This window comes from Schistocerca gregaria, chromosome 2 (assembly GCF_023897955.1).
Source record: "Schistocerca gregaria isolate iqSchGreg1 chromosome 2, iqSchGreg1.2, whole genome shotgun sequence".
Taxonomy (NCBI): domain Eukaryota; kingdom Metazoa; phylum Arthropoda; class Insecta; order Orthoptera; family Acrididae; genus Schistocerca; species Schistocerca gregaria.
In genome coordinates, this window is record NC_064921.1 from 945,103,149 (window position 1) to 945,121,772 (window position 18,624).

General features: G+C 40.8%; 1 protein-coding gene across 7 annotated transcripts in view; it reads left to right on the top strand.

The window, feature by feature from the left end:
• Positions 1-18,624, top strand: part of LOC126335401 (WD repeat domain phosphoinositide-interacting protein 2) — a 76,302-nt gene that overhangs the window by 8,520 nt on the left and 49,158 nt on the right. For all 7 annotated transcript variants that reach the window (XM_049998649.1, XM_049998650.1, XM_049998644.1 and 4 more), the window contains exon 3: positions 934-1,100. In XM_049998649.1, the coding sequence (XP_049854606.1) occupies positions 934-1,100 (167 nt within the window). The remainder of the gene's footprint in view (positions 1-933; positions 1,101-18,624) is intronic.

Consider the following 18,624-nt stretch of genomic DNA (forward strand, 5'->3'; position numbering starts at 1 on the left):
GGAAACCCAACTTACTGAAAGAAATGACACCACAAGCATTTGACATGAATCAGAGAAACATTGAGAGTTGGGCAGCAGATCTGCTTAAGTAGTTGATAAATTAGCTGATGCTCTACTGACTTATGGAGAATACATCAAGAGCAGCAGAACTCACCCGGAACTACAATTCAGTAACTACAAATCCACAGTTTTACATTAAAAAAAAAAAAAAAAGGGACCCTTACCTTTGTGGTCAATAACATTAAGATAAATCACTGCCCACTATCTTCCAAGACCGTAGTCACAATTCGTTACAGTGAAAATAGATTATCAGTATCATGAAGAACCTAAAGTGAATTGTACACATCATACTAGATGGACATTTCGAGGATGTGATATTACCTCGAGGCCATTTAGGCTGGTTTGAAGTCCTCTTGCTCCTCAATTGATTTGAACAACTTTGAGACCCCTCACTGAAATGGTGCAAAGCTCCTCTGTGGAAAAACTTCTTTGCAACCATATGAGATCTGAGGGAGCAAGTGTGCTGTGTGTGTGTGCGTGCGCACGCTATTGTGCGCGTCTCCATCTGCCCCCCCCCCCCCCCCCCCCCCCATACACACACAATTGCATCACGCATAGTCAACAGGAACTGGACTCTGGAATTGCTTAGTTTTCTATTACCATACACAATTGAGGTGTATATAGCAAACTTATGCTACCATAGATTTTAAGTAGTATGGTGCAGTGCTTTGTGGACCCAAAAGTTGACAACAGTGTGAAATAAAATGAAATGCTTTTGTTCATATTACTTAGTTCTGTAATGAAAAAGTTGTGGTCAACAGTTTAGGTTTTTTTTTTTTTTTTACCAACAGATATATCTTTCTTTTACGTCTTTTGTGTGTGTTGTGCAAATGTTTTATTGTTTGATAATTATTGCTCCCCTTGTTGGAACAGATGCTGAAGACATTTGCATTGTTGAACGGCTCTTCAGTAGTAGCCTGGTTGCGGTTGTCAGCTTGTCGTCCCCCAGGAAGTTGAAAGTGTGCCATTTCAAGAAGGGAACTGAAATCTGCAACTACAGTTACTCAAATACCATTCTTGCAGTGAAGTTAAACCGCTCTGTAAGTATTCATTTAATGCACCCTCTGCCAACAAACCAGTATTATTCTGTTGCTTTAATAGCAACTTATTACTCTTCTTTTCCTTAACTCATAATTTAATAAGTTGCTCAGGAGCTCTCTCATTGATGCTATATTTGTCACAGGAAGTACCAATCTGGTAACTGTTTTGATTTCCACACTCGCCTTACATATATAATGGCATTTCATTCACTAAGAGAGTGGATCCTACAGAGAAATGTATTATATAACTGTTAGATCTGGATTTATATCGTGCACATAGAATTTTGAAAGGTCGGCCTTGGTCTTAAATTCAATGTGATTCTTTTGGAAGAAGTTGCAAGTAATTTGTGAATAGGATTGACAATGGAGATGTTAGGGCAAAAGCTATCTGCACTGTATGGTGCGGCTATTCATATATGTAATTTGGAAATATGTATAAGAAGATAAATAGAACAATGCATCAGCCATATTATTTGTCATTTCTAATATCCTGTCAATATTAACAAGTGCTTCACAAATAGTCACGTTTTTACGCACAAGTTCAAATCAGTTTCTAACTATGGGTTAACAATAGACATACCAAGCAAGGTGCCGCAATCATTAGCACACAGGACTTGCATTCAGGACAACATTTCAAATGCTCTCCTGGACATCTAGATTTAGATTTTCTACAGTATTCCTGAATCACTCCAAGCAAATTGTAGGATGGTTCCCAATTTCCTCTCCCATCTATTCATAATCAGAGCTTGTGCTTCGTCTCTAATAACTTTCCTTCTTTTTTGAGCAATAGACATGTATGAAAGAATGGAGTGTGAAATCTGAGCCCTCAGAGTTCTATGCAAGTTCTTGCCATGGTCTGTAGTTTGACAATATGACACATCCATGCTATATCTTCTTGACGTGATATTTTCTGCCATGACAGAGGATCAATGTGTGTTTTTATATTCTTAGTTCACATTTTGGATGTCTCTCTTGAAAGGGTCACCATGAAAGCAATGTAAGAGATTCATCTGTTTACCAGTTGCCCTGTGCTTGAGGAAGGGCTCTTTTTATGCTTATAGCAGCAAGAAACAATATCAATGTGGTGCTGAGTCCTTCACAACTATCAGGCTGCTGAGAATCGGTAATGTTTTATTCAAGTTCCTCATCTTTGTACTTGAGTGTGGCATTTGCAGCAGATTAGGACATACTTGAAAATAATGTCAAGACTGTCCTGAACTTCATGTCTCTCTTAACCAGGAAGAAGTAGTAACAGCTTTTAGAGGGCCCATTCACATTCACTGAAATAATCATTTGAAAGGGTGGAAGGCTGCCGATGGCGGGTGCTAGATTCTGTTGCACTTACAAAATAGAGTGAACAATATAAATAAAAATTGTGGATTATTTCGGTTGCAATCCTCCAAGAAACTCATTCAGTGGCCAGGCTCTTCATTAAGGCATGGATATGAACTGTAATGTTTTGGGTGTTAAATGATGCGTGGGGTGTACTCATAAAGTTTTTATCACCTAAAAAAAGTTACATAATTAAGTTTTTGTTTGTTTACAGGTACATGTATGCATTCCTGGCACACATTAAAATCCACATGCTGCTAAAAGAGCCAAAACAAAGTAGTGCACACCATTGATAAAGTAGAGGTTGACTGTTTTCTTTTAGCTTGGCTCCTCTAAAAGCATGGTAGTGTGGCACAGAGATATCAATATGTATCAGGACTGCAAAATAATAATAATAATAATAATAATAATAATAATAATAATAATAATAGGAAAACAAAGACAGAGGATGAGATGCTCAGATGAAGTTAACCGACACCTCATGTTCTTTTATTACCAAGCAACAAATCTAGGAACCAACACAACTGGATACAGATCACAAGTATACACAACATTTATTACTAGATACCCAGGATTAAAATTTTTAACAGAACGGCGACTAGCTGATCAGATCCGTGTAATAATCAAAAATAACAGGATACCCTTCCTTCCGAACTGACTATGCAAATGTAGACGAGATGTGGCTCAAATTCAAAGATATAGTAGCAACAGCAATTGAGAGATTCACACCTCATAAATTGGTAAGAGATGGAACGGATCCCCCGTGGTACACAAAAAAAGGTCCGAACGCTGTTGTAGAGGCGACGGAAAAAGCATGTGAAGTTCAAAGAACGCGAAATCCCGAAGATTGGCTAAAATTTACAGACGCGCGAAATTTGGCACGTACTTCGATGCGAGATGCCTTTAATAGGTTCCACGACGAAACATTGTCTCAAAATTTGGTAGCAAATCCGAAGAAATTCTGGTCGTATGTAAAGTACACAAGCGGCAAGACGCAGTCAACACCTTCGCTGCGCAGTGCCGATGGTACTGTTACCGACGACTGTGCCGCTAAAGTGGAGTTATTGAACGCAGTTTTCCGAAATTCCTTCGCCAGGGAAGACGAATGGAATATTCCAGAATTTGAAACACGAACATCTGCTAGCATGAGTTTCTTAGAAGTAGATACCTTAGGGGTTGCGAAGCAACTCAAATCGCTTGATACGGGCAAGTCTTCAGGTCCAGATTGTATACCGATTAGGTTCCTTTCAGATTACGCTGATACTATAGCTCCCTACTTAGCACTCATATACAACCGCTCGCTCACCGATAGATCTGTACCTACAGATTGGAAAATTGCGCAGGTCGCACCAGTGTTTAAGAAGGGTAGTAGGAGTAATCCATTTAACTACAGACCTATATCATTGACGTCAGTTTGCAGTAGGGTTTTGGAGCATATACTGTATTCAAACAATAGGAATCACCTCGAAGGGAACAATCTATTGACACGTAATCAGCATGGCTTCAGAAAACATCGCTCTTGTGCAACGCAGCTAGCTCTTTATTCGCACGAAGTAATGGCCGCTATCGACAGGGGATCTCAAGTTGATTCCGTATTTCTAGATTTCCAGAAAGCTTTTGACACCGTTCCTCACAAGTGACTTCTAATCAAGCTGCGGGCCTATGGGGTATCGTCTCAGTTGTGCGACTGGATTCGTGATTTCCTGTCGGAAAGGTCGCAGTTCGTAGTAATAGACGGCAAATCATCGAGTAAAACTGAAGTGATATCAGGTGTTCCTCAGGGAAGTGTCCTGGGAGCTCTGCTGTTCCTGATCTATATAAATGACCTGGATGACAGTCTGAGCAGTTCTCTTAGGTTGTTCGCAGATGATGCTGTAATTTACCGTCTAGTAAGGTCATCCGAAGACCAGTATCAGTTGCAAAGCGATTTAGAAAAGATTGCTGTATGGTGTGGCAGTTGACGCTAAGTAACGAAAAGTGTGAGGTGATTCACATGAGTTCCAAAAGAAATCCGTTGGAATTCGATTACTCGATAAATAGTACAATTCTCAAGGCTGTCAATTCAACTAAGTACCTGGGTGTTAAAATTACAAACAACTTCAGTTCGAAGGACCACATAGATAATATTGTGGGGAAGGCGAGCCAAAGGTTGCGTTTCATTGGCAGGACACTTAGAAGATGCAACAAGTCCACTAAAGAGACAGCTTATACTACACTTGTTCGTTGTCTGTTAGAATATTGCTGCGCGGTGTGGGATCCTTACCAGGTGGGATTGACGGAGGACATCAAAAGGGTGCAAAAAAGGGCAGCTCGTTTTGTATTATCGCGTTATAGGGGAGAGAGTGTGGCAGATATGATACACGAGTTGGGATGGAAGTCATTACAGCATAGACGTTTTTCGTCGCGGCGAGACTTTTTTACGAAATTTCAGTCACCAACTTTCTCTTCCGAATGCGAAAATATTTTGTTGATCCCAACCTACATAGGTAAGAATGATCATCAAAATAAAATAAGAGAAATTAGAGCTCAAACAGAAAGGTTTAGGTGTTCGTTTTTCCCGCTCGCTGTTCGGGAGTGGAATAGTAGAGAGATAGTATGATTGTGGTTCGATGAACCCTCTGCCAAGCACTTAAATGTGAATTGCAGAGTAGTCATGTAGATGTAGATGTAGACCCCAGTCAGAATTAGAAAACATCAAACAACAAGTACAACAAATACTGGAACAAAATAATGTGCAATCAGAAGAAGAAGGAACTACAGTAATTGACACAAACATCCCAGAGCAAACAAACAAAGAACACCACACATCAATAGATGCAGAGATAACATATCAAGCTAAAACCAAACAATTTCACTACACTACGCATACATTGATTACCAAAAAGGTTTTGATAGTGTACCCCACTCATGGTCATCATCATCATCATAATTTAAGACTGAGTATGCCTTTCAGCATTCAGTCTGGAGCATAGCCCCCTTACAAAATTCCTCCATGATCCCCTATTCAGCGCTAACATTGGTGCCTCTTCTGATGTTAAACCTATTACTTCAAAATCATTCTTAAACGAATCCAGGTACCTTCTCCTTGGCCTGCCCTGACTACTCCTACCCTCTGCTGCTGAACCCATGAGTCTCTTGGGTAACCTTGCTTCTCCCATGCGTGTAACATGACCCCACCATATGAGCCTGTTCATCCTGACTGCTACATCTATAGAGTTCATTCCCAGTTTTTCTTTGATTTCCTCATTGTGGACACCATCCTGCCATTGTTCCCATCTACTAGCACCTGCAATCATCCTAGCTACTTTCATATCTGTAACCTCAACCTTGTTGATAAGGTAACCTGAATCCACCCAGCTTTCGCTCCTATGCAGCAAAGTTGGTCGAAAGATTGAACGGTGCACAGATAACTTAGTCTTGGTACTGACCTCCTCCTTGCAGAAGAGAGTAGATCGTAGCTGAGCGCTCACTGCATTAGCTTTGCTACACCTTGCTTCCAGTTCTTTCACTATGTTGCCATCCTGTGAGAATATGCATCCTAAGTACTTGAAACTGTCCACCTGTTCTAACTTTGTTCCTCCTATTTGGCACTCAGTCCGTTTATATTTCTTTCCCACTGACATTACTTTCGTTTTGGAGATGCTAATCTTCATACCATAGTCCTTACATTTCTGATCTAGCTCTGAAATATTACTTTGCAAACTTTCAATCGAATCTGCCATCACAACTAAGTCATCCGCATATGCAAGACTGCTTATTTTGTGTTCACATATCTTGATCTCACCCAACCAGTCTATTGTTTTCAACATATGATCCATAAATAATATGAACAACAGTGGAGACAGGTTGCAGCATTGTCTTACACCTGAAACTACTCTGAACCATGAACTCAATTTACCGTCAACTCTAACTGCTGCCTGACTATCCATGTAAAGACTTTTAATTGCTTGCAAAAGTTTGCCTCCTATTCCATAATCTCGTAGAACAGACAATAACTTCCTCCTAGGAACCTGGTCATATGCCTTTTCTAGATCTATAAAGCATAGATACAATTCCCCGTTCCATTCATAACACTTCTCCATTATTTGCCGTAAGCTAAAGATCTGGTCCTGACAACCTCTAAGACGCCTAAACCCACATTAATTTTCACCCAATTCGTCCTCAACTAATACTCGCACTTTCCTTTCAACAATACCTGAGAAGATTTTACCCACAACGCTGATTAGAGAGATACCTCTGTAGTTGTTACAATCTTTTTCTGTTTCCATGTTTAAAGATTGGTGTGATTACTGCTTTTGTCCAGTCTGATGGAACTTGTCCTGACTTCCACGCCATTTCAGTTATCCTGTGTAGCCATTTAAGACCTGACGTTCCACTGTATTTGATGAGTTCCGACTTAATTTCATCCACCCCAGCTGCTTTATTGCACTGCAGTCTATTGACCATTTTCTCGGCTTCCTCAAATGTGATCCTATTTCCATCATCATTCCTATCCCATTCTATCTCGAAATCTGAAACATTGCTGATCGTATTTTCACCTACATCGAGCAATTCTTCAAAATATTCCCCCCATCTGCCCAAGGCGTCCACAGGATTCACCAGCAGTTTTCCTGACCTGTCCAAAATACTTGTCATTTCCTTCTTACCTCCCTTTCGAAGACTGCTAATAACACTCCAGAATGGTTTTCCAGCAGCTTGACGCATAGTCTCCAACCAGTTTCCAAAGTGTTCCCAAGATTTCTTCTTGGATGCTGCAATTATCTGTTTGGCTTTGTTTCTTTCTTCAACATAACTTTCTTTGTCTACCTGAGTTCTAGTATGTAGCCAGTTTTGATACGCCTTCTTTTTCCTTTTACAGGCTGCCTTGACTGTGTCATTCCACCAAGCTGCTTGCTTCATCCTACTTTTACACACTACTGTCCCAAGACATTCTTTAGCCACTTCTAGTACTGTGTCCCTGTACCTTGTCCATTCCTTTTCCAATGACTGTAATTGACTACCTTCAACTAAATGGTACCTTTCTGTGATTTCTGTTATGTACTTGAGCCTGATTTCCTTATCCTGAAGTTTCTCCACTCTTATCCTCCTACATATGGACCTGACCTCCTGCACTTTCGGCCTCACAATCCCAATTTCACTGCAGATTAAATAATGATCAGTGTCATCAAAGAATCCCCTGAATACACGTGTGTCCCTCACAGCCTTCCTGAATGCCTGATCTGTTATTATATAGTCAATGACAGGTCTGGTTCCCCTGCCTTCCCAAGTATACTGGTGAATGTTCTTATGTTTAAAAAAGGAGTTTGTGATTATTAAGCCCATACTGGCACAGAAATCCAAGAGTTGTTTCCCGTTCCTGTTGGCCTCCATATCCTCTCCAAATTTACCCATAACCTTTTCATACCCTTCTGTTCGATTTCCATTCCTGGCATTAAAATCACCCATGATCAGAACACTGTCCTTGTCCTTTACACTAACAACTACATCACTGAGTGCCTCATAAAAACTATCCATCTTATCTTGATCTGTCCCTTCACAATGCAAATATACTGACACAATCCTAATTTTTTTTGCTAGACACTGTCAAATCTATCCCCATCAGTCATTCGTTTACATACCTTATTGCAACTACGCTGGGTTCCCTTTCTTTCCTGATGTAGCATAGTCAAGGGAAAACACACTAAACAGGAAGATTGCATATTGGATAACCACAGCGACTGCATAGAAGCGATGGAAAAAACAGATGCCTATAAATATCTAGGATACAGACAAAAAATAGGAATAGATAATACAAATATTAAAGAAGAACTAAAAGAAAAATATAGACAAAGACTAACAAAAATACTGAAAACAGAATTGACAGCAAGAAAAAAGACAAAAGCTATAAATACTTATGCTGTACCAATATGACCTACTCATTTGGAGTAGTGAAATGGAGTAACACAGACCTAGAAGCACTCAATACACTTACACGATCACAGTGTCACAAATAGAAAATACATCACATACATTCAGCAACAGAAAGATTCACATTAAGCAGAAAGGAAGGAGAAAGGGGATTTATCGACATAAAAAACCTACATTATAGACAGGTAGACAATTTAAGAAAATTCTTTCTAGAACGAGCAGAAACTAGCAAAATACACAAAGCAATCACTCATATAAATACATCGGCTACACCACTGCAATTTCATAACCACTTCTACAACCCTTTAGATCACATAACATCAACAGATATGAAGAAAGTAAATTGGAAAAAGAAAACACTACATGGCAAGCACCCGTATCATCTAACACAGCCACACATCGATCAAGACGCATCCAACACCTGGCTAAGAAAAGGCAATATATACAGTGAGACCAAAGGATTCATGATTGCAATACAGGATCAAACAATAAACACCAGATATTACAGCAAGCATATTATTAAAGATCCCAATACCACAACAGATAAATGCAGACTTTGCAAACAACAAATAGAAACAGTAGATCACATCACAAGCGGATGTACAATACTAGCAAATACAGAATACCCCAGAAGACATGACAATGTAGCAAAAATAATACATAAACAGCTTGCCTTACAACATAAAGTTATAAAACAACACGTTCCCACAAAATGTACTGGAGAATGATGAATACAAATTATACTGGAACAGAACCATTATAACAGATGAAACACCACCACATAACAAACCTGACATCATACTCACCAATAAAAAGAAGAAATTAATACAACTAATCGAAACATCCATATCCAATACAACAAATATACAAAAGAAAACAGGAGAAAAAATTGAAAAATACATCCAACTGGCTGAGGAAGTCAAGGATATGTGGCATCAGGATAAAGTTGACATTATACCAATTATACTATCAACTACAGGAGTCATACCACACAATATCCACCAGTACATCAACACAATACAGCTACATCCAAACTTATATATACAACTACAGAAATCCGTAATTATTAATACATGTTCAATTACCCGAAAGTTCCTAAATGCAATATAACATATACCGTACAGTTAAAAGGAAGTCACGCTTGATCAAGGTCTGCGTCACTTTCTACTTCTGACCAGACATAACGTCTGAGATAAGAAAGAAATAATAATAAATTATTATTGTTGTTGTTATCTAGCTTTATTTTTTGAGGTAATAGTTGAAACCTTATGACTACACCCCGTGTTTACAACATAAGGAGAACTGGGGAAAATGTTGACCATTGCAGACCTTACTAATTTTAAAACGAGTCCGCAAAGTCATAATTCATTTTAAATAGTGTGATGTGGCAGCACAGCCTGGTAATCTATGCATGTCTGGCAGCCTTTGGCTTGGTGTTCCATATCTCAATCAGTGTCAGGCCAGTGTATATGGTGGTATGCTAGGTCCCCCCCCCCCCCCCCCCCCGTGTCACTCCTAGATGGCTCCAGTGGATTAGGTCCATCATGGGTCTCTGCACTGTGCGGCAAATGACTATACAGAACTCATTTCTCTTAGTACTTAACAGAAGTAAATTGTGCACTAGGGACAGGCAGTGGCAAATCACTAAAAACAAATACAGAAAGTACCAGACACAATGTGAAAGCCTTGTGCATCACACATGCATGATATACCGTGAGAGTTGATGTGTAACATGCTCTTACCTAGATTAGGGGCTAAGGTATTGAAAAAAATAGGGAAATTCCCTAATGTATCGTACATCCCTTAATGTGTGTAGCTATTTCTTCACTGTTATTGAGTATTGAATCGAAGACTATATGTAGAAGTGATAGTGTCCTCATTTTCATTACCACTATAATAATAAAATAGTCCAAGAAATGAGTAATTTCTACAAAGTACCACTTGCCCCTGTGGGCTCATGGTTCTTTTGTGAGTACATGCCTATCAAGCATAGGGCCCTGAGCCATTGCAGTAGTCTTTCCTTTTCTGTACTGCAATTTCTGCTGCTGTCCTATTCTCTTACTTGCAGTACATTTGGCTGCCACCTTAATAACTATCAGGTTTCTACCGAGGTCCTGCTTTGCATCATTACTGTTCCCCTTTATCCTCTTTCACACTTTTATTCAACTTGTTGTTGATCACAATCATGATTTGACCTGCAATTTCCTACCAGTTTTTCCAAACTGCTTGCTGCGGAAGGAACTGCACCCTATGTACCACACAGGTATCAGTCTGACCATGGGCGTCTAGGCACCCATCTCTTAGCAATTCACCATGAAAACCAGCATGGTAGCTCTATCTGCTCTTACACTACACTTATCAGTACCACTGAGCGTAATTCTCCATGCCAAACCAGAGAAGCAACATCTTCCTCATGTGTCATCCAGTAAAAAACACACTCTGGAGAATTCTCCTCTGAGACCGTATAGCTCTATATTACAACACTGGGCAGTGTATAAAGGAGATGTAGGATGTAGGTCATAGGGTGCCCGCCAAACTTGATCTTAAAATGGGTGTACCAGGTGAGGTTTCAAAGTGGTGAGTACATTGGACTCGTGCTCAGAAGGACAGTAGTTCAAATCTGTATCCAGCCACCCAGATGTATGTTTCCATGATTTCCCTAAACTTTACATCCAAAAGTTGGGATTGTTCCTTTGAAGGAACACAGCCAATTTCCTTCCTGGTCCTTGAAACATTGAGCTTGTGCTACACCTCTAATGACATCAGTGTTGATGGGACATTATACCCTAATCTTCCTTCCTTTCTTTATTGTTTCTTTATGAAAAAAAAGTCTCACTAGACTTGAAAGCTTCAAAAGACGCAAGGGAAAACAAGAAATCTTAAGGTAAGGGCAATTCCAGTGACTTCTTTGGCACCAGAAGCCACTCCCTGTCTGACTCTGAGCCCATTTTCATAGATACCATACCATATCAGTTGGTGATTTTAGGGCCTCACCTAATACTCCGAAATCTTCCCTTCTCCCCAGGGCTCCCACAGATTTATTGTGTAATGGAACTGTATCAGCTATTACCACCATCTCTCTGAACTGCAACATTTATTTTCAGCCTGTTTGGCAGTCTGCCTAGCTGTTCAAAAAACATTGTTCTGTGGGGCATCACTAGTCTACTCAAAAACATTACTGTGCCTACTGTAGAAACTGTGCCAGCCCTGGGAAGGCATTTAGAGGAGTCTTTACAATTGTTCACATTGATGTTTGTAATGAATGGGTGCCTCTTCATACAGCTTTAGAAGAAATAGCTGTGCAGGCTCCCATGACAACTGTTGACACCCGGTGAATATTTATTTACCTCCTGACTGAGAAATAATGTGTCTGTACATGATCAACTTCATCCAGAAGTTCCCCTGGTTTTATCTTCTGCTCAGAGACACCAATGAGCTGAATCCCAGATGCAGAAGCAAAGGCTGTATGGAAATGATTGTCTAATAGAACAACTACTTTCTGATTTCAACATGTTACCTAAAAGTGAATCCCCTACCCACTTTAGTGCAAATCACAACTGCTTCCTGGCCACAGGCTTCAAGATTTGCTCTTCCAGTTTTATTACTTTGCTAGAATGATGCATGTACAACAATATAGGTAACTGTGGCTACTTTATGATGATTCTGATGCTTCTGGGACACCATCAATCAGACCACCCACCATGCAGGACACTTTGGAGCATGAAATGGTTGAGATGTACCTCCAACATAACTTTCACAGTGTCCTATTCAGGAATCATCAACATTGTTCACAGAGACATATCTGCTGTCATCATTTATATTGCTCAAATGGCAGCCCCCTCTCCAGTGACAAGTCCTATGGGGGTCTGTAGAAATTGTGGTGACAATCTGGAATTGTGGAAGAACTTGTGTATGATACAAGCATCATCCTCAACTGCCAACTTCATAAACTTTACTATCTATGCATGGTTGTGAGACAATAGCTTAATCTCAGTTGCTAAGCCAAGCAAAACCCAACTTCCATTGACAGCTACAGACGATGAGTCTTCCTAACTTACTTGAGAGAGTGGTTGCTTATTGATTGGTGCTGAGCCATTTGATCATGACCCCTGTTGTCCACGTATCATTGAGGATTTTGGGGCGATTGGTGTTTGTAAATGGCAGTCCCACAGGCTTTTGCCAAGCTCCAGCACTATATCTTGACCAAGCTCAAAGATTTGTTTTTATGAGTACTTATTGATTTTTTATCTGCATTTTTTTTCACCTTGATTGTTTTGGGTTAGTGTGTACATGTCACAGCTCACCACAGATCCAGCAGAAAGGCATACCTTGGTGTTTCGTATTACTCCTTTCCTTACAGCCATCAGTGGGCTTGTGGACTCATTTGGTTCAGTACTTACACAGCTCTTTTTGTTGACTCCAAGGAGCCATATGGAGAGTCTTTTATTGGGCACTCTATCAAGCTTTCAATCTCCTCCTGTCAGAATGTGGGTCTTGCATTTTTGTCACTGTGTCATGGTCCACCTAGACCTGCAGCTCTACTTGGGGAACCAGCACCTTCAAGAAATCCCATAGTTGTATTTTTTTAAAAACAAGAGCAGTCTGTGTAATCAAAAACAAAAGCCTCAGTTGTTTGGGTAAGCAGTTACTCTGAGTAGTCAGCAGATGATTGACGACTGACTAATGCTACCCTCACCACCAACAGTGCTCTGGTGGTAGAGCAGTTGTGGAAGGTTTTCTTGCCACTGCATGCAGAGTCCACATGTGCCCCTCTAATAGTGCATGCCCCACTTGCCAGCCCAGTCATTCTCCTTCTACGTTGCATGTCTTGTCTTTAATGTCTTTTCCAAATATTTCCTCTGTCCTTAGTTTTTTTTACCCCCTTTGACTTGCTTTGCCATCCTGTTTGAAGTGTTGTTCTTTGTTATTTCATTGTTTTACATGTGTTCCATATTAGCTGAGATTTTGGCATAGGGATGAATTATGCCTCTTGCCACAGGCAAAATAAAGGAAGAATAGAGTTAATGATGAGGTCCTTAGAGACAGAGCACAAGCTCGAATTGAAAGAACAATACAGAAGGAAATTGGCATTGTCTTCTGAAAAGGCACCACCTTGGCACTTGCAAAACTTAAATTTGGGTGGCTGGATAGGGATCTGAATTCTCTTCTCCCAAATATGAATCCTGTGTCTGACCTCTGCTGTGAGGGGGAGGGATAGGTGAGGGATGGTAAAGTTTAGTTGTGGGAGCCTACAGGGACAATATAGTGAGAGGATAGGACAGCTAGGTGAAGTTGGGAGGTTAAACAAAGGGTTGGGGGGAGATGGTAATGAGGGAGTGGGAAAGGAGAGAAGTAAAGACTGTGGGTCCATTGGTGAAATAGAAGTCTGTGTAGTGTTGAAGTTTGACCAGGGAAACGGATAGGTGTGTGAAAGGCGGTGACTAGCGAATGTTGAGACCAGGAGGGTTATGGGAACATAGGATATATTGCAGGAAGAGTTCCTACTGCGCAATTAGAAAAGTTGGTGTTGGTGCGAAGGATCCAGATGGTCCAGACTATGAAGCAGTCATTGAAATCAAGAATGCCTTAATGGGCAGTGTGCTCAGCAACACGATGGTCCAGCTGTTTCTTGATCACTGTTTGCCAAGAAACAGCAGGACCACCCTGTTGCTGAGAGCATCCCTCAACACGATGTTTTTCATTTCATTGACTGCTTCACAGACTGTGCTATCTGGATCCTTCCCACCAACACCAGCTTTTCTTAATTGTTCTGCCTGCAATATATCCTGCATTTCTGTAACCCTCCTGGCCTCAACCTCTGTTAATCATTGTCCTTTCCATCTAGCTGCTTCCCTATTCTCGTTCCAACACTACACAGCTGTCTATTCCACCAACACTTTCTCCGTCTTTTTACATTTTACTTCTCTCCTGTCTTCTCTTATGTCCCCTCCCTGCCCATGCACTCTAACCTCCCAACTACATGTAGCTGCCCTACCCTCTCTCCATCTCGTCCGTGTACGATCCTAAAAGCAGCACTTGACTGTTCCCCACCCAGTACACCGCCATGTGCCCTCTCTTTGCTCCAGCCTACTTCTTACCCCCAACACCTAGTTCCCTCTCCCAACAATTGCTGCTGCTCACAATCTGGCCTCAGCTTCCAGATACTGTGGTCATATGTGTGTGTTGCATTTGTGTGTATGCAAGTGCGTGTGTTTGAGTTGTCTACTTTTGATGAAGACCTTGTTGGCCCAAAGCTGACTTTCTGACAGTCTTTTTTGTTGTGCCTATCTGTGACTCAGCATCCCTGATATTCGGTGAGAGTCAACTATCCTTCTCGTAATGTTGTTACAAATGTATATTTATTGATACCTTCAGAAAACAACAATTCAATTAAACATTTAACCCATTGGGCTACTAATGTTTTTCACAATGGTCGACCCTATATTTACCACTTAAACTATGAAAATCAGCATATTTTGTCTTTTCTCAAAATATAATTTTTATAGGAATTCTTTATAAATTGTTCTGTACTATTTATTGATGTGACGAGGAATGACTATATCGTTAGAACTTTTTATTGATGTGGAATATCCAGAAATCTTGGGTATGTGCAACACCACAAGACATTTCTCAAACCCATCACTTTTCTTCTTCCTTGCTTTGTGCCCTACACAATTTCTGGCAGTTGTCTTCTTGATGGAAGTGGGGGGGTGGGGGATAAAACTAACAAAATATGCCCAATTTCCTGCTTGCAGTCATACAGGGGAAATTCCAGATTGGGGCCATCAATGTCCTCAGCCACCTGAATTCTAAACTGATTAAAATAAAATTTTTTCCTGTCAATTTGTTTAGTAGGACATATGAATTGAAAATCCCAGTGTCCATCATGTAAATGAAAATTTTCTTATATCCTTTGGCACATCTGACATTTTTATTCAGTAGACTTAAGAGTTCCACATCTTACAGAAACTTTTTATGGTACGGCATTACTTGCTACTACATAGTTGGACTTCACTGCACAATATGGAAAATTAACTGTACGGAAGTATAGAAACACAGAAAACACGAACTGAATGCAAACTATACACGTAAGATACTCTTCACAATAAAGCTACACAGACACTACCTGGAAATTATTGAATAATCACAAAACTTGCTGTGGTCAATAATGAAAACAAACCCATGCCAAAGGCTTGCACTTTAGGACAGTTATCTTTGCACGAAAACTACACTAGTAAAAGCGAAACCTTCAATATATAGGTCATAATAGACACAAATTTACTTATTTCAGCTACAATATTGTCTTAATAAATTTTTTTTTTTTTTCCATGAGTAAACACACACACCAACAGCTTTCACTTTAGAACAGTTAACTTTTCACGAGGACTATGCAAGTAAAAGCGACACCTTCAATATATAGATCACAATAGATAAAAATTTACTTATTTAAGCTATAATATTGCCTTAATAAATTGTTTTTCCACGAGAAAACACCTATATTTACGAGCACACTGAATAAACACACACGCCTGCTCCTGTGCCAATCGCCCTCCCTGGCTGAAGAAGAGCACCCCCTTCTTTGGCACTCCCCGGTAATGCCCTGTGGGGGAGTGCCATTTTGATGGGTGAGAGTCTTCTAATTGACCAACTTACTACAGACTTTGATTTTTCTCCTCAGTGTCATTTCCTCTACCCACTTCAGCATCTGGCCCTCCTGGAGGTGGCCATACAACAGGCTTTCCTGTGCCAGCATCATCTTCTAAGAATATTTTTTGACATCAAGAAGACCTAGGATACTACTTGGAGGCACCTTATCCTGGAGCAGTTTCATGAATGGTGTTTCCATGGTCGTCTTCTCGCCACGATATTTTAGATACGGAGTCAGTGACGTGCTGTCTGATCACATTGAGCAGGAGAACAGTGTCCCTCAAGGTAGCGATTCAAGTGTGACTGTCTTTTCCGTAGCTATTAATAGGATTACATCCATAGTGAAAAGTTCTGTCCAGTGTTCTCTGTTTGTAGATGTCTTCTCTGTGTTTCATTCTTCTTCAAGCTTCGCTATGACAATATGTTAGTTACAACTAACTCTGCAACATTCGGATGAATGAGTGCAGAAGAGTCATTTTAAGTTTTCCACCGAGAAGTCTGTGTGTGTTCTTTTTAACTGTTCCCGTTCCATTTTAAACTATCCTGTCCTGAGGATGACAGACATTGCTCTTACTTTTAAAGACACAGTGAGGTTACTGGGCCTCATATTTGATTCTAAACTTACATGGCTACCACATCCTAAGGACCTGGAAAAAAAAATGGTCACTTAAGGCTTCAAGTATTTTAAAATGTCTTAGCCACAGTACATGGGGAGCAGACAGGACTTCTCTGCTCCAGTTTTATGGGGCATTTGTGTGATCTCGGCTCGATTATGGGTGCATAGTATGTGCGTCTGTGAGACCCTCTTATTTAAAGGTGTTGGATGTGGTGCAGGCGATGTATGAAACACTGTCCAGACACCCACCTACTATACCATTGCTCAGCCTCCACTGGAAAGTCTTTTTCATAACCAGCAACAGGCAATGAGACCCTATGGGATTCCTGCACAGGATTGCCGTCTAGAGATGGGTGTGACCAGTTTTCATGTTTTACGTCACGGTGGGAGCAGATTTCCACCTGGGCTTCTCCGGAGGCCCAGACTTATTTTAGACTAGACGAATTTTAAGACAGGTCTTATGTCAGATTTTACATTTCAATCACTGTTTTTTAACATTTTTGCGTCACAGTTTCACAATAGTTTACACTGATGGCTCCAAGCAAGGGAGTTCCCTCGACTGCTCTGTTGTTCCCCAACCATGTCACCAGGATTCGCCTTCCTGATGAGTATACTGTTTTCTCAACAGAGTTCTATGCGGTCCTGAAGGCACTGCAACAGATGCGCTGTATTTGGGGCAGATGGTTTCTCATTAGCTCCGAATCCCCTAGTGCCTTACAATCATTACAGAACCAGTAACCAGCTGAGGTTTGGTCTGTCTGATATATGACCAACTGTACTTACTCCAACAGCAGAGTAAGCAGGTGTCATTCTGTTGGGTGCCAGGTCATGTAGGGATTTGGGGAAATGAACCGGCTGATCCGGCTGCCAAGGAGGCCTGCAGAGAACAGAATATGGCACAGTGGCCTATTCCCTTGCAGGCTGTCGTTTCTGCACTACACAGGAAGTGCAAGCAGTTGTGGGATTGGGAATGGCTGGTGGTGACAGCCAATAAGCAGCCGTTGATGAAGTCAACAACCCACCTGTGGCATTCCTCCTGCCAGTTGCTTAGGCGGGATGGAGTGACTCTCATGTGTCTTAGAACTGGGCACCGCCCCTCACACATTTATACTATGCCAAGAGGATGCCCTGTTTTGTGACGCTTGTGGCATGCACATTTCTATCTGCCATATTTTAACGGAGTGCATTTTATATTGTGATGCAAAGGCAGAACCAAATGTTGGTGGGGATCTACTCTCTATTTTAGCTGATGATAAGACAAGTGTGACTAAGATTTTAAAGTTTTGTGATGTGTGTGGACTCTGGCCTGAACTTTTAGGCTGGAGGTTTTAAGTGTGTTGCAGAGTAGCTGGCTTCTCCTTTTTATTCTTGTGGTCAGCCAGTCATGCCCATCTGCTATATTGTTTTAGTTCCTTATACCACTTTCTTCCTGTATCATTAATGTTTTACCACTGACGCAATACTTCGTCCCATGGTTCTGTGCGAGCACGCTCATAGTTTTCCAACTTTTGTTACCTGTGTTTTATCTTCCTGTTTTGTGTATTTTACTGACAATTGTCTCAATCAGTTTTCGCTCAGATGCTAAAGACCTTGCAGTCCGTCCATTCTGCCCTTGGTCATGCCATCTACTCCATTGTCTTCCTCTGGGTCCGAAGTATGTGGGCATCCCATATAGTGAACTGGCTGACCATTTGGCTTGAGAAGCACTCACTTACCCCAAATTCCCTTTCATGATTCCAAGTGCAGATATATGGATACACATCAAAACTCTTTTTGCCCAAAGTGGAATGACATGTGGTGCACTACTGCTCTTGATAATAGCTGCACAATCAAAGAGACTACTGCAGTTTGGTGCTCTTCCCTCTGCTCCTCACGGAAGGAGTCCACTGTCTTATGCTGTCTATGCATCGGTCATACTAGGCTCATCTATTGTTTTCTCTTGTGTAACAAGCCACCCCCACAATGTGGCTGTGGAGCCAGACTGACATGAAAGTGGTTTTTATTTTCAATTATAATGTTTTA